The following is a 24641-nucleotide window of genomic DNA, read 5'->3' as shown; positions in this document are numbered from 1 at the left end:
GGGAGTGCTTGAACTGAGGTTGGTGGACAACAGTAATTTCGTCCAAAGAAAAGGATCGACGCGGTGACGGAAAAGAAAAGATGTTCCACGTGACTTTGAGACCTCAAACTAAACCTGACCTGTCAAAATTCCCAAGTTTGTCGCCTTTCATGGTGTTCCCTCTATGCTTTTACAATATTGGGTGTTTCTACAGAATTTATCTTACTAACTCCTAACCGTCCTTTGTGTAATTTAGCAGCAAATCCATCCCCTTACTCAAAATGGTTCTTATTCGCTCATTGCCAATGTTTGGACTTCGTGTGCCACTCGCGATTGATCTCCACGAACTGTGTGCATTCAACACTCGCTCTGCCTCTTTTCTGCCCGGCATTTGAAGTTGACCAAACCAGGAGTGAAGAATATATCGTCAGTTCGTTCCCGATTTCCTTGCTTCCATCTTTATACCCGCTGACTGATTGTGCTCCGGTCCTAGGAATGACTCGTGTTTCATCATGAAACGCGTTGTAGGCAATGAATGGGGTACACGCAGAGTCACGGGTAGAGCAAGGTGGACAATGGCCTTCATTGACAAGAAACGTCTCATTTCGCCTAATTGTGAGGCTGTGGATGCGCCCAGCCGGAATTAAAGTTACATTGTCACTTACATCGTTTTTGCAACGGGAAATAGCCTGCTCAGCGTGGTCATCGAAGCACGACACGCAAAACAAAAAGGGCTCTGTAAAGATAGGATAAACGTGAAGAGCTTAAAGCTGGCATACTACGGTCAATCTTGCCATGAAGGACTATTTGGTACGTTTAGCACACACTAAAATAAATTTAACACTGGTATCTGCTCTATTTCTGTCTTTCCTTCGCAACTTTTCTAATCCAGTCGACTCTCTACCATCAGCAAGAAATAATGAATTAAACGCGAGAGCTTAACCGAATCCACTGTGAAAAAACGAGTTGAGTGTTAATTTCCTATTAAGGCAGTCGACTCTGTTTTTATTCAATCGCGATCTTATTGTCCAGTGGTCAAGAAGTCACTCTTTGTCATACGCACGGATCCTTAAGTCATCTTCTTTTTACACAAATTCCTTTTGTCCTGATAGACTTTAATTTTAACCTTACTTGTGACAAATAACAATGAATACGCTTGATCCGCGTGCTACCATGCCAATTGTCTTGGTGTTGAGGCGACTTCGCACTCCCGAACGGCTGGCAGCGTATGGAGCAAAGAACTGGGAATATAGGTACGTACTTGTGGTCATTCTTATTGTCTCTGGGCGGTAGGTCCTTATATGCTATGTTCCATAACATATCAGTTCATCAGGTCCCGACTTTTTTTCTCTTGCAAGAATGGACTCGCTCGGAAGATTCGGCCTTTTCACGTTAGGCGATTGCAAGTAAGCGATGGTGACGGACATGAGGTCCAAATTTCCGGGAGCTAGCTTGTTATAAAAGAGCGATCAGAGAGCTGCGGATGGTCCTAACGTTCAGACACGACAATAGTCAGAGCGAGTTGTCCTTCTGCGCAATCTACGCACATCCTGCAGTGATGGACTCGTTCTTCAACCTCTCGTCACTTATCTACTCGTCCTCGCCTTCCTCTTCGCCCTCTCAGGAGATGTCAACTCCTGTTGACTCTGAAACTGGAAGCGATAGTGGCACGTACTGTGTCATTGCTTGAACTACGATTCGGACTACGGCACATTCCTACCCATTTCTACCTACATGGCGTCCCTATTTTACGGTTTTGAGAAACATCTTATTTGTGAGGCTTCTGCATTATCTTTGCCTACCCCAAATTGATCTGACTTTTATTACTCGGCAGTGCATAACTTATATCACTTCGCGATTCACTGCGGTTACAATTTCGACCCGCGCATTCGTTGACGTCCTTCCAAGGCCTTGCTCAACGTGTTATTTTGGCTGCTTCTCTTCGACTGGTCGTCTTTCGTTCGAACGTTTTCCCACAACCATCCAGGAGAGACCATTGAATTCTTATTTGTATTATATGCGTTTCATTTCGGAGGACGATGTCGCTTTTCGGATTCTTTGGGAGTGGATGGGGGCGTGATTTGTACTTATATAACGACTGCGACGGTTCTTTATGCACTTTGCACGACCAATCAAGTAATTTGGAATTATGGAGAATCCACTTGTCTTTTAAGAGAAGAGAGGAGTTACTAACGGGTTCCCACCTACAACTATCTGGCTTTTTCCCTGAATCACCACCCGACAATTTTTCTATGACTCAGTGCGTGCACTCGTTGTAATTTTTAAATTTTTTTACGATAGCCTGAGGAACACGTAGAGTTTCATACTGTGCGACTCGGGTTTCACGCTGAACTTTAAGTTCAGCAACAGAGGAAGGTGGATTTTGAAGAAATTTATTTATTTATTCCAGATAATGCTTCCTCGAACGGCTCAGTGTAACAATTTATGTCGAGTTTTGATCGATCAACACGAGTTGCGTCTGTAGCATTGACTCTGGAATGAAACAAATGAACTACTACTATCTGACATGAGGGAGTAAAAAGAGAAAAGTAAAGGTGAAACAAACAAATAAAAATTCAAAAAAAAAAATAATGTAAGTAGCTACAAACTAGACAATCAGAAAGAAAAGCAGGAAGACAAGGTAAGAAAAAGTCCTATAAAAATATATCATATCTCGAATTGTAGCATCAAAAATTACAAGCATACAGCTTTGTATTGCAAACTACATGAAGAAGAAACGGGACGAGGAAGGGTAAGGCGTATAAAGTAGTAGGAAGAAAAAAGGAAGGCAATAATAAAAATTCAAAAGGCGAGTTTAAAAAAAAGGGTTGTAATTGAGTGCGATGTCTACAGGTAATGGAGATAGAGACACGGAGAGGTGGATATGGATATGGATATGGATATGCAAGTAATGACAGAAGGAGGAATACAAACAGAGATGGATTACACAGACTACTCAACTAAACTAATGGAATCCAAATCGGGCGTGTTCGTCCGTCCCAACCTAAGGTAAAGAAAAACAAAAAGAGATTCAAACCTACACTCCATCACTCACATACGCCCAGACAAAGACAACCCCTGCAACACAGACGCTCCAAGGCTCTGCGTCGAGTTCGGCTGTTGCTGAGAGGGAGCGTTATGTTTCTCCTTTTCCCTTTCCTTCTCCTTATCTTTATCCCTCCGCCCCCACCCAAGCATACTACCCGTAAAGCTCAACTTCCGACTCGCACGCTTGAACGGTGTTGTAGGAGGGACAATAGCAGCAGAGAACCGACGCTGCTCACGCTCCTCCTTCGGTATGGACGGGTCGTAAGCGGCAGTTCGCGGACGAGGTAACGGTGAGCGAAGTTCGGAAGGTAGTGGTGGTAGAGGCGCAGTTTCGTCTAGACGCTTGAACGTACCATGCGTTGGTGACTCGGCCGCACCTGCAGTCGAAGGACGCTTGGGCGGTCGAACGTCTGGTAGTCTCCTACTACTACTTTCTACTACTGTTGGACTTCCGCTCAGCGAAGGTTGCGACTTCTTGTGCCCTGGGAGGTGGAATTGGTAAGACATGCCATCATCGCGATGGTGTGAAGACGTATGGGCCGAAGGAGAGAGAGGCGGTACAGCGGATCCATTTTGTCGCAGGATATGAGTATCAGACGAAGAGGAGGCTTGAGGGGATTTAGGAGACACAGGCAGAGATGGGAGGAGTGAAGGCGAATCAGTCATCGCGGAGACTGAAGGACGCGAACTCGATGAACCGTCCGCACCGTCCATAACAACTAATGGTACACGAGAAGAGTTGGTCGATGACGAGAAGCTACCACCATCGTGGTGGTCGGGTGTCCCGTGCCCGTGAGACGTGGCAGGTCGACTCAAGCGATCAGGATTCTTCTCCTTCTCTGGTCGTAAACTGCGTTTGCGAGAGAACCAGCCACTCGTCTTCTCTTTCGGAGCTTTATGCTTCCCATTTGCAATAGTGGGAGGAGGGGTAGTAGTAGAGGTAGAAGCCACGCTCGGCTCAGCGCTCATCTGAGGTGATCCAATAGACGATGGTAAAGGTGGTACGGGAGGGCTAACCACGTCTTGAGCTGCACGTCGGTTCTCTGAGCCGAATGAGGGTTTCGAAGGGCTATGACGGAGGCTACTGAAGAATCCTCCCGACTTGCCATTAGGAGATGTCGCGGTCGGGGTAGGTACGGGTATCGAAATCGTCGCTGAAGTTGAGGTCTCCGCAGGAGGGATGGTAACATGTAAGGGTAGGGGAGACGAGTTGGACGCAACTGCTGGAATAGCTTGTAGTACTGGTGATGCAGGTGTCGCAGGTGCAAATTCACTGGCATCTGAATCGCCCTCGTGGGTGAGCCCAGGCGGAAGCAAAGGAGCCTGCATCGGAGATGCTTCAACTGCGGAATCTGTAGCAGTAGGCTCATCCGTCTTCAACCCGAGCGCCGCTAAATCAAGATCCAGTGCTTGATAGAATAGGACATATGCGGCCCCACTGTTGGAATCTCCGTAATACTTGGAAATATCGGACTCTTTAATCTTTTCGACACTGTCGTCATCAAACACTAGCCAAGATTCGTTTGACTTCACGATTGCGACGTAATGCCCGTGGTACGGCCCGCTGTAAAGGGGTATGGTCAGTCTAACTTTGATAGGAGGCTTTTATACATGTATGATCAACGCACTTTCCAATATGGATAACAATGGCGAAGAGCTCATATAGCCGGTCAGGATCAACTGCATCGTCCGCGGTGTTGAAGAGACGCAGCTCAAGAGGGAAAGCAACACGATATGCCAGTTTGATGTATTTCCCAACATCTTCCTGATACTTGAATCGTTTCAGATGTAAAGCAAGCACGTTTGGTAATCGTTTGATTTTCATCCTACGGCAAGCATAAGCCGACATGCCGCATTCCTTCTAACATGCGGGGAAAACTCACCTCTTCTCCGCTTCTTGCAAGCCACAACAGGAATCACAAAAGAATTTATTCTTCTGGCACAACATCTCGCTTGCACTGAATTGCCGGAGGCAAGCCGTCACGCTTGAGTTTTGCTCGATGTCAATTGACAGATCCAAGAATGCCTCGTCTCGAGATGACACCTGCCACAATAGTCAGCGGCCATACTTAGCATGTGGTAAAGCATACGTACAGTTTCACACGTCAGACACCGAGTCTCGCTGGTGAGCACTCCCTCAAACAAGTCATGCACGATGTTCGAATTCGTCGACGAGTTCGTCCTCGATGTTGCTGTTCCAAGCGTTGAGGGACCCCACGACGTTATTGAATTAGAGACTGTATGAAAATGGTTCGAACGAGCAATAGACAATGTATAAATAGGCTGAGAAGCGCGACTTACGGTCTTCACCTGACGAGCTTCCTGAGCGCACGTTCCGCGCTTCCTCCTCCAGGTCTTCCGCTATTTTATTCAGCAAATAGATAAGAAACTCATGGGCGTCCTGATGCATTGACGACCTGAACAACTCGTTTTCCTTTTTGAGTTTCTCGACGAAGGCCCTGGGAGCGACGACACCCTTGTCCAATGAATTGCTGGATATGTGCACGAAGAGCGCTCGGAGGGCAGAGAACATGGTCGGTGGGGCGATTGGGATGGGCGGGCCGGTGAGAGGCGCAGAGCCATTAGAGTTCGTACTGTCGGATATCTTGTGGACATCAGTTGCAGAGTGCTTTCTCTGATTCTTGGCGCGGGGGTTCGTCGCTATGCTAGATGACGGTGGAGCTGAAGACGCGTACGTGTTCGGGGACACTGGAGGGTTCGATTTGTCGTGCGCTTGGATGATGAGTTCACGAAAGGGATGACAGAAGTACAGAGCCTGGAAGACCGAGTTGACGTAGCTACAGGGCAATGTGTCAATCATTCGCTTTATATGAGGCCTGGGGCAATACATATCGAATTAATTACATACCACGTATTCCCGAACTATGCATAGCCAGAGGGCATGAGTACATCAGTAAGACTTAAGGGGGTTATAGATAATGAAGTGAATGCATACATTCTCCAGCCCAAAGTGCTTGTCTTCAGCCTTGTTGATCGCGGTGGACTTGGCGCGGTCAGTCGATGGCGGACAAGCGGCGCTGGAGCCACTGCTTGAACTAGGTTGGCCAAACCACTTCGCGATGGCCATCACACGACGAGGAGTGAGCTCGACTGTCGCTGTAGGGGAGACGGCAGCAGCGAAGGAGCACTTGCGGTGTGTGTGGACGGAAAGCAGGAAAGTAGTTTGTGGATGCAGAGTGAGCAGGTGATGAGAGCAAGGGCCGTGAGCCAAGCCATCCAATAATCTAATCTACGTAAGCACCAGGTACACATATCATCTTATATAATACTTCCACGTTCCTAGCTATTTAATTTCCTTGTACTCCCCCATCGATTTCTCTGCCAGCCTCGATGTAAGCAACAATCCAAATTCTATCCAGTCAACTCTATCATCACGGACGTAAGCATGCGCCGCCCCCCCTCACCTCTTATGCCTTCCTTTTCCTTCCACTCATATTTGCAAACTGAGTCCAATTCAATAATGATCTCTATCGTCCCAAAATATGCGTCTGCTGCAAGGTAGCGGAACCCCTACTTTTGCCGCTGAATAATGGTCTTCACCACCGTTAAAGCGTCCCCGATACGGACGATACCCTTCACGGCTCCCGGCCCCGTTGGCACGCCATTGCAGCCAAAACACGGCTTGCTCAGACGTGCCGGATCCTTCCCTGTCCGAAACTTCATGAGCACTTTATACGGAATCGCCTGGTCTCGCACACCCGTCTCAGGGTCGACGTTCGGTAGCTTATAATGCGTACACGACCGTGAGTGAGCACATAACGCGGAACTTTTATATCAGAAGATTGCTCTGGGTTTCAGGAGAAGGATAACGTATTAACGTACCAGGCAGCGAGTGCATTTTGAGACGAGTGTGATTGTCGATGTGTTTTCTCCGATTCGTATAGTCTCCCAGGTATCCTCTGCCCATGGAACACCTGCTCCAGCAAGAACGATATTCGGCCTGAACCTATCTTCCGCAATTCGGGCGCATCCGTCCAAGAGAACGCACAGATCAAAGGCAAAATATTCGTGAGACAGGGGAAGAGAACGGTCATTTACGACACTCACCGTTCCATCACAAGGTTATCTGTACCCCAGCGGTCCGCGACTCCCTGATTACCAACTTCGCCACGCAGCCGGGTCTGTACTGCTACCAGGCTTTCTTCGGAAACGACGAGTAAAGGGTACGCATCCTGATATGATGCACTTGCTTTGAGAGCAGGGAAATCGTACGTTGGTGGACAGGGTCGTACTCTTGGCCCTTTGAGAACGAGGTAGACATCTTTGCCGAGGTATTTGGATAACACTCGTGTTGGTGCATCACGGTCTCCAGCGTCAATTGATTGACAAACATAGCCATCTATACCACTCCATGTGAAGAGCTCGATATTGTCTAACCTTTATCTCGGTTAGCACGAGCGAACCTCTTTTTATTATTTTTTATTGAAACTGAACAAACGACCTACCTTTTCCAGGTCCTCAAAACTTCGTCCGTGGGACTGAGCGGTATCGAGAATTGCTCAAAGCCGCTTTCATCGGGGAATGAGATGTGAATTCGTCCACCATGTTGATCCAGCTTGTCAACAATGAGCTGAGGGTATATGAGTACCATCTACAAGGAAACATCAATAGAATTCTTAATTCTTTTTTAAAACTTGCTCATTGAATAACTTACCTGAGGCAGCTCCCGTGCAGTGATTATTCTATGCGTCTTCGCATCGATAATAGCGAGTTTCCTGTCATGCTACAACAAACCCAAGTAATCAAATTAGCACACACAAATAATATAAATATAAAGAAAAATGTAAAGCGGAAGAAAGACTCACCACCAAACCTTCCTCGGTATACTCGGCTTCTAACACCGAAGTACCACGGCAACTCTTCCGACATCCGACCATGACACAAATGACACCACATATCCCATGTCAGCCCAACTCAACCCATCACAGCTCGCAACCTAAAATTAAACTCACCTTGATTGGATGTATAAGCAACTTGGTCACTTTTATATTGGCATAGTCGACATTCTCAAGCGGGTCAGCCTCCCTCGAACTCGCACTAGTACTAGTATCATCGTGTGAGGTGGTTGGTGTCCTCTTATACCAAAACTGCACGAATGAGAGACAAAGAGTCGCAAAAACAGCAGCTAGAGAGATGTACAAGTCCTTTGACGTCACGTTTTCATGCAAGAGTACTAGTTCACGAGGAAAATCTACAAGAGCAGTCGTCGTCAGGTTGAACATGACTCCTGGTGGGCTCTGTAGTTTAGTGTAGGTGGGAGAAAATGAGAGAGTTAAGATCCGTTCGTTCTACTCAAGCACAGTCGGGGTCAGACTAGTAGGCGAAGGTTTGCACGCCGTAATGATAACAGCGAACGGAAAATCAGGAGCTTTTTTACCATGCCTTTAGCGGGTTGTGCGTAATCTTATACAAAAGAAGTATGGTGGAAGAGCCAAGATTTTAGTTTTAGTTAAAAACGTGGAATTTTAATTGGTTTGAGATATTTTGACACGCATATAATGATATATGGACATTGGGTGACTTCCCATAAGCATATTTAGCTTTTTTCTCAAATCCTAAACTGCTGGGTGACATCGGTTGAGTGTAAGCGAGAGTAAGCGAAGCAGGAACCGAATAACACTCACTTTTCACTACACTCCAAAATTGAGAATCTGAAGGAGGGGTCCGACCCCCCTCTTCAGACTCGACACACAAGAAATCCTATCCTAAAGCACTTTAGCCAACACTTATAGTAATTGTGCCTGAGCTACTGTCATTTTGTCATCAAAATTAACTCCATTTAGTCTCTTATGTAATGGAATCTGCCTCTGACTTAGTTGACCGGAATCTGACTGTTTTTTCTGTGTTACGGTTTGAAGTTCCTTACTTCTATTTCGCTTAAAATTTTGTTTGGTCTGTCTGGAGTTTAGAAACATCGAAATTCCTTACGGGAAGTCACCCAATGCTCAAGAGTCGCACGGCAGTAAATGCTTTTAACTGATTGAATTCCTATCATTTTAAGACAGAAGTAGAGAAATGCGATTTACACGGTACACGAGATGAGCTTCCTACGACAATCGCGCGAAATACCATGACCATCTGTTGAATTCTGTTCAGGCAGTACGCAAAATGAGGTGAACGCCACTATCAGTTTCGACGACGCTGGACATCTGGCCAATCTCAAGACCGTAAGCTGCTTCCTCGAATGGTTTCTGCATCATCCCGCGTTGGAACCAACCGAGGTCACCGCGATTGGAGTGTGAAGAGCAGTCGGAGTGTTTGGACGCGAGTTCACCGAATTTGTCGGGGCTGTTGTCGATTTGCGCTTCGTATTGGCGTAGTAGCTCGATTGCCTCTTCTTTTGAACGTGTGATTGTTTCCTAGAAGTTGGAATATAAGATAATGGGTTTAGAGATACGGAAATGAATAAATAGCATTGGTGTGCGTACCTCTTTCCAGCTCGAAGGCCGACGGCTGCCTCTATGCTTCACAAGCAGATGGCTGGCACGAACTTGCTCGACTTTCTTGCCATCGAGGTTAAGGAGATCTGCACCAGGCAAGGTCTTGATTTCATCAAGTGAAAGACCAGGAGGGTTCGTCCAGCTGGATTCCTGCGAGTCCTTGTTGAAGAAGTAAGGCTGCTGACGCGACCGCGACATTCGCACTTCCCATGGGATCATGTCGGCCTAGCCCCGTGCAGAACAGAGAAACAGTCAGCCAGGCTCCCGGTAGCTAGGTGGGACACATAGAGACGCACCATGATTTTACCTGGTCCGGGGCGCAAGGGAGACAGACGAACGTGCAAGGCGTTTGTGTTGAGTGATGAGGTGGACGATGTGACGGATTCGGAAGCTGGAGCGAGGTTGTTGCGTGTGCTTCGGTATGGGAAATGGAAATAAAAGCAAGTCCGCTAGCGAGGCGTCCGCATCGCGCGCTATCGCAGGGCCATCGTCGCTTTCAGCGAGGGCGCCGTCGCATAGCGTTCTGTCGAGAACACAGCAGGTGATTCAGCGGGTCGGCTAGAAATATAGTGAGCGAGAGATAGACAAGGCACAACGAACGTGTAGAAATGATGCCAAAACTATAATAATATTAGTTAAGACCAGTGACGTTGTCCCAAAACGGACGCCGAATACTAAGCCCAGGTAGCCGCACTAACTTGACTCTCTTACTTTGAGACTGCACCAGTCTGCATCTTGCTTGCTCTCAACCACCGCCATCCACCATGAGCCTCGCGCAGCCCCAACACCCGCCCGACGAACACCTGCCTCAGCTCGACCAAGATGGCCCCCTCTTCGACTTCTACCCACCCCGTACAGACGCCCCGCCTGAACAACGCATCTCCACTTCGCTTAGCTCGAAATCCCACCTCCAACAAGCTGACGGGTTTGGCACACTTCCCTCGCGAGCATCTCAACCTGACTCGGTGCGCTCGCACCGCTCATTGCACGGGGATGCGATAGCCACGCCACCGAATAACGGCGGGTATGCGGACGAGCCGCAGCAGTACGGGCCACAACCGATGACGGATCGGCAGTCGCGTCTCCCGCCGCCCCCGCCGCAGGCCAATTATTCAGACGAAGACCAGGGCGGCACACCGTCTCCCGCCGCAGACGACGACGACTTCTTTTCTCAAAACCAGCATGGGTACGAGCAGCCGTACATCCCTCCCTCGATCTCTGGACGCTCGCAACACGACTCTTCGCCCCAGCCGCAGGCCCCGTTGCTAGACCATTCTCACCTTCGCCCAGGTAACCAGGCCGCTCTTCTTAGTCACGAACGGACTCTTGAGCTCTACCGTGCAAATGCGAAGAAGACGCAGGACCCGGAAATTCAGTTCGAATTTGCAGTGTTCATGATTGATGCCTCCAAATCAATGCCTATTCCAGCCGAAACGCCAAGTAATGTTATGGAAGTTGAAAAGGCTCTGGAAAAACGGGACGACCTAATTCGTGAAGCTATTACTCTACTGAAGCGACTGGCTGACCGCGGCCATGGACCATCGCAATATTTCCTGGCAGACTGCTATGCTAATGGCATTGGAACAGCGAAGGGCAAACAAGATTTCGACCGTGCTTATCCGATGTTCGTTCTCGCTGCTAAACATGGACATCCTGATGCTGCCTATCGAGCAGGTACCTGCTGTGAGAATGGCTGGGGCTGTCGGCGGGAATCTGCCAAGGCTGTGCAATTTTTCCGGAAGGCCGCCGCGTCTCTTCATCCCGGTGCCATGTATCGTCTAGGCATCGCAGAGTTGAACGGGGAACTCGGACTTTCAAAGCGCCCAAAGGAAGGTGTGAAGTGGCTTAAGCGCTCAGCCGAACACGCAACAGCAGAGTTCCCTCATGCACTGCACGAACTTGCTTTGTTGCATGAAAGGGGCATTGATAACGTTGTCTTCGTTGACTACGAATACGCAGCCGAACTACTGGCACAGGCCGCTGAACTCGGTTATGCACCCAGTGCCTACCGACTAGGGGAATGCTACGAATACGGAAAGATGGGGTGCCCACAGGATCCCGCACTGTCAATACATTATTATGTACGTCATTTTCTTTCATGCTTTTTTTCTCATCCCTAATTTCCATCATAGAACATTGCTGCTCAGCAAAGCCACCGGGATGCGTGCTTCGCACTGACCGCTTGGTACCTGGTTGGATCACCGGGTGTACTGCCTCAATCTGATACGGAGGCATTCTTGTGGGCGCAGAAAGCTGCTGAGGCAGGGCTGGTAAAGGCAATGTATGCTGTGGGATACTTCCTTGAGGTGGGGATAGGTACGGCGCCCAACATGAACGAGTGCGCCATACGTCTCAGAGCTCACTACTAAGCATCATCATGCTAATTATTCTTGTGCTATTTTTATAGAGGGTTGCAATGGTACAAGAAGGCGGCCGATCAGGGTGACAAGCGGGCACAGCAACGACTCAAAGCTCCGCACAGTGGACCAATCCCTCAGCCTGGCGGACATGGTGCTGTATTGCGCAGGGAAGGACCAGGAAGTCCAGGGGGCATGACAGGATCAAAGTCGGGGAAAGACAACAAGGACTGCGTGATCATGTAAAAAACGATGATTGCTTCCGTATCTCCCAGCCCTGCCATTAAACTCCGTACCTTCCTCCTCCCGGACTATTCTTTGCTTCCCGCTACATTCATCCATACACACGGACACGCACTGCCTCGCTTCTCTACCTGTTCGCCATACATACATAATTCTCGGTCTGCCGCCCCTCGAACTGTTCCTTTGTCACATAGCTTCTTTTCATGCGCTGCTACATAGAGTATTCCACCCAGTATAGTTTATCTCCCGGTTAGTACATTTCTGTCGGATTCGGACACATCATCGCCTGTATTCCCCAACCCATCTGCTATCATTCATTTTCTATCTCTATCATTCAAATTGCATTGTTTGGTTTTTATGGAGAATATAATTTCTGGTTTCCATGCGTCAATGCTCAGCACGTGGACGTGAATCACGTTTTTTCCCCGCGTCGCGGATCTTGCGGTCACGCGCTCGCCACGATCAGCACTGCATCATACCAGGCTTACAAGCTACTCTCTTTCGTACGACGACGTAGACATGCTTGCCTCGACGTCTCGTACTTCGTCTGCTAGACCTTTGAGCTCGTTGAGGCTTCTAGCAAGTGTTAATGGGATGAGAAATTCTAGTCTTATTCGCCGCAGAGGTGTAAGGAGCTCCGTGGGCCTGAGGCTGCGGAACGCGTCCTCAAGCCCCGCGTTATTGCGAGAGTTGAAGTCTCTGAGCTTGGTGTTTACCAAGCAAAGGAGACATCTTGCTTCTGGTGAGCTTTGATTTACCATTCCGAACAATAGTGCTAGCTTCTGACTTAATAAATGTAGTTGCTAGTGCACCGCATGCACAGGAACGACTTCCATTGTTTGACAAGATACTTATTGCTAATAGGTACGTCATGATTAATCTCTCACAATTTCTTCGCTCTTATCAGACTAATTTATGAAATTCATATGTAGAGGAGAGATTGCATGCAGAGTGATTCGGACGGCGAGACGTCTTGGGATTAAGACAGTTGCGGTTTATAGTGAGGTGGATAGTGAGGCTTTGCATGTTAAGATGGTGAGCTTCTCTTTGGTCTATTCTTTGATGATAATAGTGAGGTTAAGTAAATCGTGCATAGGCGGATGAGGCGTATTGCATCGGGCCGGCTCTGTCCTCTGAGAGTTATGTAAGTTCTTTTCGCGTGCATTTGTGGTTCCGTTCGGTAACGATCTTGGATGCGTAGCTTCGTGTAGATAAAATATTAGACGTTGCACGAAGAAGCGGTGCTCAAGTAAGTTGATCCTTCTATTGTATAGAAGACAAATACAACGTTAATCATCGCATATAGGCTGTTCATCCGGGGTACGTTTCCCGTGCATCCTAGACCTCGACTTCCTAGGCTCTAATTGATCTTGTTTAGTTATGGGTTCTTGAGTGAGAACGCCGATTTTGCGAGGCGATTGGGTGAAGAGGGTATTGTATTTATTGGACCATCTCCTTCCTCTATTGAGAGCATGGGTTCGAAAAGGTATGAATACTCTACCCGTAATAGCGTGCTACTCTCGCCTTACATGTACCGTTTCAAGTGAATCGAAGGATATAATGACCTCCGCTGGCGTTCCCTGCGTTCCCGGTTATCACGGCACCGACCAATCACCCTCACGCTTACAATCCGAAGCATCACAAATTGGATATCCAGTACTCATCAAAGCCGTCATGGGCGGTGGCGGGAAGGGAATGCGTATCGTGCACTCCGCAGCTGACTTTCCCGACGCGCTCGAGTCTGCAAGGCGCGAGGCAAAGAAGAGTTTCGGTGATGAGCGCGTGCTTGTCGAGAAGTATATTGTTAGACCGAGGCATATTGAGGTGCAGGTGTTTGGGGATAGTTTTGGGAATGTTGTGAGTCTTTGGGAGAGGGATTGTTCGGTTCAGAGGAGGCATCAGAAGATTATTGAAGAGGTGTGTGTTCCTAGTGATTTTAATTTAAGTTAGCACTGTTCTTAAGTTAGGTGTTTAGGCACCCGCACCGGGTTTATCAGAAGAGCTCCGGATTGACCTTTGCGAGAAAGCCGTGGCTGCTGCTAAGGCGGTTGATTACTTGGGAGCTGGGACAGTAGAATTCATTCTGGATAACGATACTGAACAGTTCTACTTCATGGAAATGTACGTGCATTGTTAGGTTTCTGAATTCTAGCCTTATAAAGAGTGAATGTAACTTTATAGGAACACGCGATTACAGGTCGAAGTAAGGAAAAGGCGGTTTTACCTCACAGCACAGACTAATTAGTTGCTTCTAGCACCCCGTCACAGAAATGATCACAAGCCAGGATCTTGTCGAGTGGCAACTTGAGGTACGTTTGATTTTTCAGTGACTGATGAGTGTCAGTGCTGAAGCTTGCATCAGGTGGCATCTGGCAACCCCCTCCCCATGGATCAATCTCAAATCCCTCGCATCGGTCACGCATTCGAAGCACGAATATACGCAGAGAACCCACGTAACAACTTCCTACCCGACGTTGGACCACTCCTTCACCTCTCAACACCTCCACCTTCCGCATCTGTTCGCTTAGAAGAAGGTTTCTTACAAGGCTCGAATATAGAACTTTATTACGATCCGTTAATTTCTAAATTGGTTGTGCATGGGAGAGATAGGACGGAGGCGTTGCGTGTTTTGAGGAAGGCGCTTGAGGAGTATCGGGTTGTTGGTGTTTCGACGAATGTTGAGTTTTTGAGGACGTTGGCGGGGAATGAGCATTTTGTTGCTGGGGAGGTGGAGACTGGGTTCATTCCTGTAAGTTGTTCATCGTATTTGGATCGCTTAAAGTGGTGTACGTGATACGCTGATATGTGATACCACATTCATTAGAAACACTTCGACGAGCTTTTCCCGCCATTACCACAACCACCGCCAGAGGCTCTTGCACAAGCAGCTTTATACGTTGTTCTGCAGGACTTACCGTCTCCTGCTCCTACATCCTCCTCTTCGCCCTGGGTTTCTCTAGGACCACGTCGGTTCGGAGGTGACGTTAGCGAACGTATCGTAACACTGCAATTCGACGACGGATCTGCTAGTGACAACCAAACGTCTACTGCGACTGTAAACGTCAAGTTTGTTGGTCAAGGATTATTCGACATCGTTGTCAACACAGCATCTTCACAAACAGAATTCTTATCCGTCCCTGCCCAACTAGCTTCTCCTACGTCTGTATTATCGACCTTGAGAGACCAGAAACTACGCACGACCATCATCTCCCAACCCCCTCCACCAAACACACCCGCTTCACTCCTCTCAGGCTCCTCACGCCTACACATCTTCCACAACTCCCATCGTTTCCTGCTCCGCCTCCCTGCTCCGCGTTGGCTCCAACTCATCGGACACGAGACTCAATCAAGACTTTCTGGAGGAGGGGGAAGTATAAGAGCGCCAATGCCGAGTCTCGTTGTGGATGTACGTGTGAAGGTGGGTGAGAGAGTGGAGAAGGGACAGGTGTGTGTTGTGTTGGAGAGTATGAAGACTGAGACTGCGTTGAGGGCTGCTGTGGGTGGTGTTGTGAGGGGTGTTGGGTGTAGGAAGGGGGAGATGGTGGAGGAGGGGAGGGAGTTGGTTGAGATTGAAGCGGAGGGTGAGAAGGAAGGTGAAGCAGTGTGAAGGGAGTTGACTTGGGATTGAATATTACATTTTCGACATTTTGTGTATGTGTAACTTACAAACAACACATTGTACAAAGGATAAATAAATATATCAATATTCAGTTCTACTCGAACCTCCGGTACATAAACTTAGTGGATAGCACAGCATAACCACGTTCACTCAACTAACCTATAAAGACAAAACAACTTGAAGTATATATGATAAGGAAGGATACCGAAAACTGACAGCATACAAATCTATGTACACAGAGTGAAGATTAGGTATATAAGAAAAACCATCCGCCTTTCTTTTCTTTTCGTTTTTCTCCTTTTTTTCATTTAAACGTCCGTATTCGTCATGAGTCGTGAGTTTATACGTAGTCCATCCACCAAATCCCCGTCCATCTCATTCCTTCATCATGAACTCTAAGCGGTCTTCACTTCAGGAGTAGGAGCAGGGGCACCATTCACAAGAGGAGCCTTCGCATTACCCTTCGCAATAGACGCCAATTGGGGAAGGTCACCACTAATAAACGGTCCATCAAGTCCTTGCGGGTTCCGAAGTTGCCAATTCCACAAATCGCGACACATCGTCTCCAAGTCCTGCGGTGCGCTGAACCCGAGTTCTTTCTCTGCGAGGGAGGGCTCGGCGATGAGGTATGGTACGTCTCCTTTGCTGTGGGTTCGTTCAATTTCGTTTATCCACGGGGAGGGTTAAGTTAATATTAATAAAAATCAATAAATACTCGAATTATTGGGAAAGGGAAAGAACATGGGAGGTGAACGCACCGACGACCAATAATCTCATACTTGAAATCAAACCCAGTAGCTTTCCGCATCGCTTCAAGGATATCCAACACGCTCATTCCTTTACCCTTTCCGAGGTTATACGCCTTGTACCGTCCCGCGCCGGGTGTGGTCGGCCAACTAGCGAAGTTTGAGGAATCGTCAAGCGCGTTGAGCGCTAGAATGTGTCCTGAAGCGAGATCGAGGACGTGTAAGTAATCGCGAACGCATGTGCCGTCGCTACATGTTTTTGTTGTTTGTTTTTCCACGTTGAGCGCATGTGCGATTGGTATAACATATAATATGTAATCGGTTCGATTGTCGATCGCATTTTGATTCGATTCGCGGGATTCGAGTTAGCCAAACTAAGCTATTTTAATATCAAGACGAATATGCGAGAGAAACGTACTGAGTGGGGTAGTCGTTCCCGAAGACTTTTAGGGTGTCTTCTTTGATACGTCCGCAGGCCATGTGTGCGAGGAGGGGGAGGAGGTTGCCTGGTCGGCCTTTTGGTTCTTCGCCGAAGAGACCTGAGGGGTGTGCACCTGCGGGACTGCGGAGTAAATATTGAGTGAGTATAAGGGGACGTGAGGACGAGTGTGTTGAAGACGAACTTGAAGTATCGGAGGGATATCGAGCGCCATCGGTCCGGGTACGCTACATAACATGTGCGAATTATTTAACGAAATCACATTTTGATCGGGGAACATGCGTACCTGCACATAAATCTTCGAGGATCGTCTCGCACATAACTTTAGTCTTCCCGTATGGACTGTCCGCTTTCAGCCGCGTCGTTTCGGGAATGGGTATCTCGGGAGGTGTTCCGTAGACGGTTGCTGAAGAGGAGTAGACCATGCGCGGACAATCATACTCGTCCATAATTTGAAGGAGGTTTATCGTTGCGAGGACGTTGTTGGCGTAGTATGTTAAGGGGATAACGGTTGACTCGCCCACGGCTTTGTAGGCCTATTAGTTTGTTTATGAGATGGCTTGTTCCAGTGTAAAATTCATTGACAGACAGACGCACCGCAACATGAATCACACCCCAAATCCCGTCCTTCCCGTACTTATCAAAAACAGACCTAATCTCCTCTGGCTTCGTAAGATCACACCTATGTACATCGATCACTGCGCTTTCCTCTTCTTCCGGCGAGGCGTCAGGAGGAAGTTCGGACTGGACGAGTTGAGACACGCGTTTAAGCGCAGCAGGGTACGCGTTGTGATAATTATCAATCGATATAACCTTATACCGCCGAGTCTCAATGAGTTTGTAGACGATGTGCGAGCCTAAATCGCATTTGAATGTGCATCAGTGATGTGCCTATGAATAACTTGCGAAAGGGGGTAAGTCGATAAGTCGTACCTATATAACCCGCGCCGCCAGTGACGATGACTCGCTATAACAAACACCAGCATAAATATCGTACAATCTAAAGAGACATTAGATGCGTGATACCTTGAGTGGCTCGGACGATGAAGACATGACAATCTAGCAGTCTAGAGAGGAAGATAGTAGTTGGCAAGGGGAAGAAAGCAGAGAGCTATTATATTAGCGCACTTTTTTGAGGGTGAATGTAAATTTACTGCGCTAGACATTGTCGATCCATTCGCAGCTAAATATGTCAGTCGGCAAAGTGGTCCGCATACACCGTGTACTGCACCGCGTACGGCCCGCCATATACATTACTTTCCTCAAACCTCCGAACACTCGTGCTCTCAAACTCAGTAGCATTCAAACCTTCTACTTATATTGTTTCGCTGTGATTTCCTTGCCTTTGAGGTCCAATGAGGAGGATCTTTCCGGACGGGACTAATATTGGGATTCCGGCTTTATCCTTTTATCAAGCCTCTGAGAAGAAATACCTGATTCTTTGGTTGTGATTGCCCAAGCATTGTCATTGATAAAACCAGGCACCTTCCGCTATGACCACACTGTCCAATAACTAAGATGTAAACAGGGTCAAATAGATCATATTTTTTCGACAATTAGTTACACCGCAGGCAAACATAAGCAGTTTAGCTGAACAAGATCACGGCGGGGACTATATTGTTTCTTTTTTCCGCCGGATAATAATAAGCAACAGGATTCTCAATATTCGTTAGAGCGTTAGACTGAGATACAAGTACATGCAGACAGATTCGCAGCAGTTACGATGGCATTATTCATTGCCGTGCACTGAGGGAGTACGATCAGTAAACGAAGGTTTACGCACGAGTAAAGGCAACTCACCATTTAGCAGCTTTTGTAGTTTACTGCCCGCACGAAGACATTCAAGCCCGGTGACGGGAGCCAGAACCGTGGCGGCGTGCCTCCAGGCGTCCGCGGCCGCGAGAGCCAGATCCATGGCGGCGAGCTTCAAGACGGGCATGGCTGCGTCCACGAGATCCTGATCCATGGCGACGAGCCTCAAGACGAGCATGGCTGCGTCCGCGCGAACCAGAGCCGTGACGGCGGGCTTCGAGACGAGCATGGCTGCGTCCACGTGAGCCTGATCCATGGCGGCGAGCTTCAAGTCTAGCATGGCTACGTCCACGGGAACCTGATCCATGGCGGCGCGCCTCGAGGCGGTTGTGGCTCCGCCCACGAGAACCGGAGCCGTGACGGCGTGCCTCTAGATCGCGGCGATTATGGCTCCTTCCGCGTGAGCCTGATCCATGGCGGCGAGCTTCCAGACGCGCATGGCTGCGTCCACGGGAGCCAGAACCATAGCGGCGGGCTTCAAGGCGGGCATGGCTGCGTCCACGGGATCCTGAACCGTGACGGCGGGCTTCCAGGTCACGACGACCATGGCTCGAGCCATGGCGGCGCGCCTCAAGACGGGAACGAGAGCCCGAATCACCGTGACGGCGCGCCTCAAGGCGGGCATGGCTGCGGCCGCGAGAACCTGATCCATGGCGGCGTGCTTCGAGGCGGGAACGAGATCCCGAGCCATGACGACGCGCTTCAAGACGAGAGCGAGAGCCGGAGCCATGGCGGCGCGCCTCGACACGGGAACGAGAGCCCGAATCACCGTGGCGGCGTGCCTCAAGGCGGCCGCGGCCGCGAGAACCAGAGCCATGACGGCGCGCCTCGAGACGAGAGCGAGAGCCCGAATCACCGTGACGGCGCGCCTCAAGACGGGAGCGAGAGCCTGAATCACCGTGACGGCGCGCCTCAAGACGAGAACGAGAGCCTGAATCGCCGTGACGGCGTTTCGCAAGGTGGCTTCTGCCGCGCGATCCGGAGTCACCATGACGGCGCCTGCAGCATATAATCAGTAATATTCGAGAGATGAGATTACAGATGATACTGACTTTGCGAGGTGGCTCCTTCCACGAGAGCCTGAGCCGTGTCTTGGGTCTCTGGCGAGCACTTTGACAGGGCTACGACCTCTCATAAGAGGCTCACGAACCTCAAGGTCGAAGGTCGCACCGCTGAGCGCAGTCGATCCAGGAACCTAACATTGATATTTAGAATAATACGTGTTTTAGACTTAATAGTGAACTTACTGGATGCGCTGCAGCGGCGGTCATGACCGCAGCCAAAACAAAGAGGACGAAGTTCTGTTTGAACTGCATAGTGTTAAGCAGTAATTGCTATTGAGTGTGAGCACGTAAAGTTGCTTGAAGGTGCTTAAGGCTGCTGAAGCTGTTGGACCTCGAAGGCTGGAGAATGAACAAAGCAGTAAATTCGCCCTTTTATACCTGAAGCTACATAGCTGTTGGAGACGTTCCCAAATGGCGTGCGCAGGTCCTAGGCGGGAAAACACGCGGAAATGAGCTTGGCATCATCGGGCGCGGATATGTAGAGAACAGCAAAAGTGACAGAAAAGGCGCAAGAAGGCGGCGTCGGTGGTGCGAATAATAGATCCCGAAGTCCCTGGGAGCACGGTATTTTTAGACGCATCATCTTCTAATATGCTATTGGCCTCGCCTTTAAGTCCCAAGGTGGTTCACACAGAACCCAGAATGTCTTTCCAACACGTTGGTTTCCAAAAACGTGTGGCGCGCCCTCAGGACCTTTGCTTGGCTGCTCCAGCTGCGCGCCTGCTGATTTACGGACACTCATCAGCGAGGAGATATGTGAAAAAGATCGTGACATGAAACTAGGAAAAGCGCAACAGGCAAATTACTTGCTGTGTTGTGCGTTGCAGGGACACGAGTCAGTGGTAACTTCACATGCAAAAAGCCTAATTATCACTGGTTGAGACCCAGATCCATGGGTGAAATTGTCGGGGGAGCATCATTGAATCAGTCCAAAGGTCCGCGCTGAAGGAGACTCCACCATGGCGTGTGGGTATTGCGCAGCAGGGGTAGTCAGAACATGTCGTTGTCATGTCGTAAACAGTAAAACAGCACGCGACCTGTTCTTGGCTACTTCCTCAACATGTCTTAATTTTCTCATTGGCTTCGAAGACAACCAGTTTCATCCTGTGATCGACTACCAGATGTGCTTCTGCTTCTCTCATGCTTTGAGAGTGCAACAAGGTGAGAATTATTAGACTTGCAATGTCTGTGTTAAGTACGAAACTCGCGCAGAAGGGTCCACTGTATTGCATCGCCAAGGAGTCGCATCTTCGACTGTAGTTGATGAACTGTATAGGGCAGAATTGAAAGGCAAAAGAAGCGTGGTACTGCCTAAAGCCAAGATTTCACGAGATCTCGTAATAGCACAAACTCCAGTGGGATTGAGGCACAGGAAAGGCCTAGGTTGGAGATCGAGAAAAAAAAATAAACCGCCAAGAAATAATGAATCAGCGCATACCTAAAACTCGCACTGCAAGGATGAATAATCCACCGTATTACGCAGCACATCGTCATCAATGATATTCTTGGATTGCCGACGCGAGAGTTCAAAGTCGTCCTAGGAGGCTCAGAGAATGGTCGTGTGCCATCTTGCGCAGGCCAAGTGTACTTGCGACCACATGTTCCAAAGTGAGCAACAGTCCTGGAGGACCAAGCCAGGTCAGTTAGCATGCATGTGAGAGTTACACGAAGCATTGGGGTGGTTTCTAACGGCCGAATCAACTCGCAGTTCGGAGTTATGATTAAACCAGTGCTTCTCATAGCGTATTGTGAGAGCACGGAAGTCGCGAGATGAGGTGATCGCAAGGAGTATAGAACCGTGAGAGGGAATAATGGTTCATCACAAGCTTCGAATTGCGTATAATGCAGAAAGGTACAAAAGACATGTTGACGCCAAGTTGGATGTTCGGTAGTATTGCGAATTTGAACTAAAGCCAGGGCTTTACACACGGAAGCAATTAGCGCGTGTACAAGGCGCTACGCCCATTTACATCGTAAAAATCATGAGTCCACTGGCATAGCATTGTTTTCCATGCTGTCAGAAGGTTTCAGCGTGTCCTTGGCGACCTCCAGCTTGGTGGACTCCTGAGTAGATGTAGCCTCTGCAGAAATGTCTTTCTGCCCAGTTTGAGGCATAGGTGCACTATCTGTGTTGGTTGGAGCAGATGGAGTATTACCGCGATCAGGGCCTGAGGCTGGTTGCGACTCGCCTCGCTGCAACCTTTCTTTCTCCTTCTCGATCTCTTGTGCAAGGAGAACAGCATCTCCACTCCCAATTTTACCAAAGTGATGTAAATATTCGTCCCGCGCAAGTCGGAGTGCCAACCATGATAAGCGTAGCTTGGTCTGAGAATAATAATGAGTACTGCTGCTGCTCTTGCACATAATTAATGGAAACTAGACATACTTCTTCGGCCTTCATGATCATGGGATCAGTTTGTTCTGGAGGACGTACTACAATGGCTGGCGTGGGAGCAGCTATAGGTTGTGGTGTTGCAGCAGCTGGCACAGGGGTTGGTTGAGCTGGTGAGGCAGACGCAGGCAACTGTGTCCCAGGTTTAGCAGGCAAAGACGGGTGAAGAGGAGGACTTGATGCAGAAGGTGGAGGAGGACGTTGAGGAATTGGTGCGACAGGAGTAGAAGCTGGGGTTGGAGGTTGATTTACGGGTTGAGAACCAGCAGAAGTTGCGGGCGCCGGAGAGGGCGTTGCTGGCTTGCTGGCTGCCATCGCGCGTGCTCGAGCTTCAAGCTGTTTCTCGAGTTGCTGTTTACGAAGCTTTATCCGAGCGTTTTCCTTTTCTATACCCTTAACAAAGTCTTTTACGTCACCGGGGCTTCAAACAGACCTTCAGTTTATAATACACGGTTACGAGGATTTCACTCACTTGAACCTATTTTCGAGGTCATAAAGATCCCTGTAACCCATAGCCCAGATTTCAGTTAGCGCTTCTGAACCAAGTTTGTGCGGGTATTCCTCCATAGGCTCTCGCATCTTTGCACGAATTGGCGCGGTCTCTTCAAAAAGAGAAACGGGAAGGGGAGCCTTGTCGAAAGGACTGCATAAATCGTTCTTCCAACGTACCTGGAACAAGAATCTTAGTCAAGTGTCGACGAGAAAGAAGATGAAAGACCTACCCAGTTTTTCTCTCGCTCCAATGTCGTCTGGACGGTCTCTGTGAAAGCTTTTGCGTTTGGAGAGGTCTGACGCATTTCATCATACACTCGCGTTATAGTTTCTTGTACCCATTTCGCGTCATCTGGTTGAAGCGTGAAATCCATCTGCAAAGATCGATTGCGAGGTGTGGCCCAGTTTTGCTTCTCCGCCGCCGTAAATTGCAGAACATGTGTCAGGAGAATCAATAGCTGGAAAAGCACCTGCCGCCGAAATTGCGTATCTGCAATCTTTGCTAAAGTCAGTAATCGCACCGCATACTGCAAGGGACTAGATCTTACTTCAAGGTCGAGAAGCTCGGGGCTAGTGAGGAACTTCGCAAAGAAGTACTTGCGGTCTCCGTCATCCATTGTCGCTGTCGGAGTGGATTCTCGCTTACGCTTCAGAGCCCCAGCCACAACCTTACTCCCCATCATAGCTCTCTCCTTTATTGTGGCTTCCTTAATAACCGGCATAACGGTATTCACTGCAGTCTTGAATTCTGCAAAAGCATTAGGTTCTGTTGCAAAGATGGACGGTCGGGAAAATGGGAGCTGTAAGGACCAGAACGTATTGTACAGTTCTAATTTCAGGGTGAGGTTGATGCGTAAAATGTGTAAGATAACGTTGATGCAGACCTTCTTTCTTTTCCTCTTCAGTTTTCTCTGCAGCAGGAGCCTGAGTTTGAGGCCTGTCTTCATCCATTTTGTCTGAAGCATCGCCTTTCTCTTCTTCCTTCACTTCCGCTTTCACCTCAGCATCTACTTTCCCTGCTTCTCGCCCCGAAGCTGCTTCATCAACCTCCATTTTCTCTTCGACAGCTGCCCTTTTGAAGGATACTGGTTCCCATTGCGGACCGTAGTCACCACGAAGATTGACCCCACTACGATCGCCAAGAGGGAAAACGGCACTTAAGAAAGTCAAGATTCGTCCACAGAAGGTCGTGGTATTGCCGGCCCTAGAAAGGCGTCGAAGGAGATCATTGAGCATACGCAGCAGTACGAGGGCCTTTCCCTTCTGCGGTACCATTCCTTCCGTTAAACGTGCAGAACGGCGCTCAATCCAAGAGAATATGTGAGAACAAGACGCGACCGTCTGTGTCTCCAAAAGGTCCTCGAGAACGGTGAACATGAACATTGGGTCGCATGCTTCACGCTCGGTAAACGTAAGTATAACATCGAGTCTGTCGCATAATGAGTCGTAGTACGATCCATCCGGGTCGGCCAAGAAAGATCCTTCGTGTTCTGCAAGCTCGTAGACCTTGTTCCGAAGTAAGTATTCCCACTGGCTTTTCCTGTTGTCGGACGAGGTGTGCTGTTTTGATTCTTCTATGGCGTCGTCGACAAACTTGTCTAGTACATCCTTTGCGATTGGATGCGGTGGAAGAGACGAGATGAGCCCCTCGAGAATGTCGGACAAAGAGAACATTTAGGACAAGAATAATTCGACGTCAGTGACTCGGTGAGGCGTCTTTCAAAATAGTGTCCCGGGTTCGTTCCCTTCAATTTCCCGATTTGAACACAAAACCACCAAGGCGTTGTCCAAAATAGGGAATAATGATCTACGCCAGTTGTCCCAAAATTTTAATTAGATAGACATCTCAACTCTGCTTGCTTCCGTCACGTCACGGAGTCGTTCCGTCATTAATCCTCATAACGATTCTTACTTCAATCCTTAGTCTGAGCTAAAGATATGGTCAAACGACCATCTGCAGTGGATCTCTGGCCCGACGATCCGGCGGAT

At 48.7% G+C, this 24641-nt stretch overlaps 11 protein-coding genes across 11 annotated transcripts; 5 read left to right on the top strand and 6 right to left on the bottom strand.

Annotated features, from left to right (window-relative positions):
• The first annotated feature begins 272 nt into the window (after positions 1-272).
• FOMMEDRAFT_171009 (uncharacterized protein) lies at positions 273-2452 on the top strand. The gene is made up of 7 exons (XM_007271139.1): positions 273-409; positions 473-825; positions 890-944; positions 1012-1232; positions 1305-1753; positions 1814-2239; positions 2297-2452. Exons 6-7 carry the CDS (start codon positions 2019-2021, stop codon positions 2328-2330), a joined length of 255 nt encoding a protein of 84 aa, XP_007271201.1. The 5' UTR covers positions 273-409; positions 473-825; positions 890-944; positions 1012-1232; positions 1305-1753; positions 1814-2018; the 3' UTR covers positions 2331-2452.
• Positions 1538-1669, top strand: FOMMEDRAFT_187192 (pheromone-like peptide; the record flags this gene model as incomplete). Its single annotated transcript, XM_007271140.1, has 1 exon — positions 1538-1669. The coding sequence occupies one exon, from the start codon at positions 1538-1540 to the stop codon at positions 1667-1669; it is 132 nt and encodes a 43-aa protein (XP_007271202.1).
• A 110-nt stretch (positions 2453-2562) lies between the features above and the next one.
• Positions 2563-6203, bottom strand: FOMMEDRAFT_114080 (cysteine proteinase). The gene is made up of 8 exons (XM_007271138.1): positions 5984-6203; positions 5897-5910; positions 5736-5825; positions 5325-5621; positions 5122-5209; positions 4911-5071; positions 4656-4853; positions 2563-4591 (listed from the first exon to the last, which is right to left on the bottom strand). Exons 1-8 carry the CDS (start codon positions 6113-6115, stop codon positions 3031-3033), a joined length of 2541 nt encoding a protein of 846 aa, XP_007271200.1. The 5' UTR covers positions 6116-6203; the 3' UTR covers positions 2563-3030.
• Positions 6204-6558: 355 nt separating this feature from the next.
• Positions 6559-8270, bottom strand: FOMMEDRAFT_95832 (uncharacterized protein; the record flags this gene model as incomplete). The annotated part of the gene is made up of 7 exons (XM_007270913.1): positions 6559-6771; positions 6871-6994; positions 7096-7425; positions 7494-7639; positions 7703-7771; positions 7854-7907; positions 8001-8270. 7 exons carry the CDS (start codon positions 8268-8270, stop codon positions 6559-6561), a joined length of 1206 nt encoding a protein of 401 aa, XP_007270975.1.
• A 746-nt stretch (positions 8271-9016) lies between these two features.
• On the bottom strand, positions 9017-10009 carry FOMMEDRAFT_114074 (rotamase-domain-containing protein). The gene is made up of 3 exons (XM_007271137.1): positions 9785-10009; positions 9477-9713; positions 9017-9407 (listed from the first exon to the last, which is right to left on the bottom strand). The coding sequence occupies exons 1-3, from the start codon at positions 9785-9787 to the stop codon at positions 9141-9143; spliced, it is 507 nt and encodes a 168-aa protein (XP_007271199.1). The 5' UTR covers positions 9788-10009; the 3' UTR covers positions 9017-9140.
• A 264-nt stretch (positions 10010-10273) lies between these two features.
• Positions 10274-12465, top strand: FOMMEDRAFT_129199 (HCP-like protein). The gene is made up of 3 exons (XM_007271136.1): positions 10274-11569; positions 11621-11826; positions 11896-12465. Exons 1-3 carry the CDS (start codon positions 10550-10552, stop codon positions 12089-12091), a joined length of 1422 nt encoding a protein of 473 aa, XP_007271198.1. The 5' UTR covers positions 10274-10549; the 3' UTR covers positions 12092-12465.
• Positions 12466-12711: 246 nt separating this feature from the next.
• FOMMEDRAFT_114069 (uncharacterized protein) lies at positions 12712-15791 on the top strand. Its single transcript, XM_007271135.1, has 13 exons — positions 12712-12830; positions 12889-12952; positions 13021-13123; positions 13185-13232; positions 13290-13337; positions 13395-13408; positions 13467-13574; positions 13633-14005; positions 14064-14209; positions 14270-14291; positions 14344-14397; positions 14451-14837; positions 14913-15791. Exons 3-13 carry the CDS (start codon positions 13121-13123, stop codon positions 15693-15695), a joined length of 1986 nt encoding a protein of 661 aa, XP_007271197.1. The 5' UTR covers positions 12712-12830; positions 12889-12952; positions 13021-13120; the 3' UTR covers positions 15696-15791.
• A 111-nt stretch (positions 15792-15902) lies between these two features.
• Positions 15903-18018, bottom strand: FOMMEDRAFT_23605 (UDP-glucose 4-epimerase). Its single transcript, XM_007270877.1, has 8 exons — positions 17919-18018; positions 17826-17859; positions 17490-17749; positions 17179-17428; positions 17077-17119; positions 16872-17015; positions 16466-16702; positions 15903-16352 (listed from the first exon to the last, which is right to left on the bottom strand). The coding sequence occupies exons 1-8, from the start codon at positions 17943-17945 to the stop codon at positions 16103-16105; spliced, it is 1245 nt and encodes a 414-aa protein (XP_007270939.1). The 5' UTR covers positions 17946-18018; the 3' UTR covers positions 15903-16102.
• A 603-nt stretch (positions 18019-18621) lies between these two features.
• On the bottom strand, positions 18622-20510 carry FOMMEDRAFT_161658 (uncharacterized protein; the record flags this gene model as incomplete). The annotated part of the gene is made up of 8 exons (XM_007271134.1): positions 18622-18638; positions 18693-18935; positions 18991-19703; positions 19757-19899; positions 19952-20014; positions 20100-20195; positions 20256-20321; positions 20406-20510. The coding sequence occupies 8 exons, from the start codon at positions 20508-20510 to the stop codon at positions 18622-18624; spliced, it is 1446 nt and encodes a 481-aa protein (XP_007271196.1).
• Positions 20511-20541: 31 nt separating this feature from the next.
• On the top strand, positions 20542-21410 carry FOMMEDRAFT_23604 (uncharacterized protein). The gene has a single exon (XM_007270876.1). It carries the CDS (start codon positions 20728-20730, stop codon positions 20941-20943), a length of 216 nt encoding a protein of 71 aa, XP_007270938.1. The 5' UTR covers positions 20542-20727; the 3' UTR covers positions 20944-21410.
• Positions 21411-21639: 229 nt separating this feature from the next.
• On the bottom strand, positions 21640-24363 carry FOMMEDRAFT_114065 (uncharacterized protein). Its single transcript, XM_007271133.1, has 6 exons — positions 23537-24363; positions 23201-23481; positions 22883-23149; positions 22633-22829; positions 22155-22581; positions 21640-22093 (listed from the first exon to the last, which is right to left on the bottom strand). Exons 1-6 carry the CDS (start codon positions 24324-24326, stop codon positions 21749-21751), a joined length of 2307 nt encoding a protein of 768 aa, XP_007271195.1. The 5' UTR covers positions 24327-24363; the 3' UTR covers positions 21640-21748.
• Positions 24364-24641: the final 278 nt, after the last annotated feature.

Source organism: Fomitiporia mediterranea (genome assembly GCF_000271605.1).
Source record: "Fomitiporia mediterranea MF3/22 unplaced genomic scaffold FOMMEscaffold_15, whole genome shotgun sequence".
Lineage (NCBI taxonomy): Eukaryota > Fungi > Basidiomycota > Agaricomycetes > Hymenochaetales > Hymenochaetaceae > Fomitiporia > Fomitiporia mediterranea.
This window is presented reverse-complemented; position numbering and strand designations above follow the sequence as displayed.

Coding starts and splice junctions, on each gene's coding strand:
- FOMMEDRAFT_23604 (XM_007270876.1), top strand. CDS start 20,728: ATGGCGTGTGGGTATTGCGCAGCAGGGGTAGTCAGAACATGTCGTTGT.
- FOMMEDRAFT_114080 (XM_007271138.1), bottom strand. CDS start 6,115: ATGGCCATCGCGAAGTGGTTTGGCCAACCTAGTTCAAGCAGTGGCTCC. Junction 5,072..5,121: donor GGTGTCTGACGTGTGAAACT/GTACGTATGCTT, acceptor CTATTGTGGCAG/GTGTCATCTCGAGACGAGGC. Junction 4,592..4,655: donor ATTGTTATCCATATTGGAAA/GTGCGTTGATCA, acceptor ACCCCTTTACAG/CGGGCCGTACCACGGGCATT.
- FOMMEDRAFT_114069 (XM_007271135.1), top strand. Junction 14,292..14,343: donor ACACGCGATTACAGGTCGAA/GTAAGGAAAAGG, acceptor AGTTGCTTCTAG/CACCCCGTCACAGAAATGAT. Junction 14,398..14,450: donor TTGTCGAGTGGCAACTTGAG/GTACGTTTGATT, acceptor AGCTTGCATCAG/GTGGCATCTGGCAACCCCCT.
- FOMMEDRAFT_114065 (XM_007271133.1), bottom strand. CDS start 24,326: ATGTTCTCTTTGTCCGACATTCTCGAGGGGCTCATCTCGTCTCTTCCA. Junction 23,482..23,536: donor TGAAGAGGAAAAGAAAGAAG/GTCTGCATCAAC, acceptor CCCTGAAATTAG/AACTGTACAATACGTTCTGG. Junction 22,830..22,882: donor TGGAGCGAGAGAAAAACTGG/GTAGGTCTTTCA, acceptor TTCTTGTTCCAG/GTACGTTGGAAGAACGATTT.
- FOMMEDRAFT_171009 (XM_007271139.1), top strand. CDS start 2,019: ATGTCGCTTTTCGGATTCTTTGGGAGTGGATGGGGGCGTGATTTGTAC. Junction 2,240..2,296: donor GACAATTTTTCTATGACTCA/GTGCGTGCACTC, acceptor AGGAACACGTAG/AGTTTCATACTGTGCGACTC.
- FOMMEDRAFT_129199 (XM_007271136.1), top strand. CDS start 10,550: ATGACGGATCGGCAGTCGCGTCTCCCGCCGCCCCCGCCGCAGGCCAAT. Junction 11,570..11,620: donor CACTGTCAATACATTATTAT/GTACGTCATTTT, acceptor TTTCCATCATAG/AACATTGCTGCTCAGCAAAG. Junction 11,827..11,895: donor ACGGCGCCCAACATGAACGA/GTGCGCCATACG, acceptor CTATTTTTATAG/AGGGTTGCAATGGTACAAGA.
- FOMMEDRAFT_23605 (XM_007270877.1), bottom strand. CDS start 17,945: ATGTCTTCATCGTCCGAGCCACTCAAG. Junction 17,429..17,489: donor GGGGTGTGATTCATGTTGCG/GTGCGTCTGTCT, acceptor ACAAACTAATAG/GCCTACAAAGCCGTGGGCGA. Junction 16,353..16,465: donor TATGAGATTATTGGTCGTCG/GTGCGTTCACCT, acceptor ACGAACCCACAG/CAAAGGAGACGTACCATACC.
- FOMMEDRAFT_114074 (XM_007271137.1), bottom strand. Junction 9,408..9,476: donor GGCCTTCGAGCTGGAAAGAG/GTACGCACACCA, acceptor TCCAACTTCTAG/GAAACAATCACACGTTCAAA.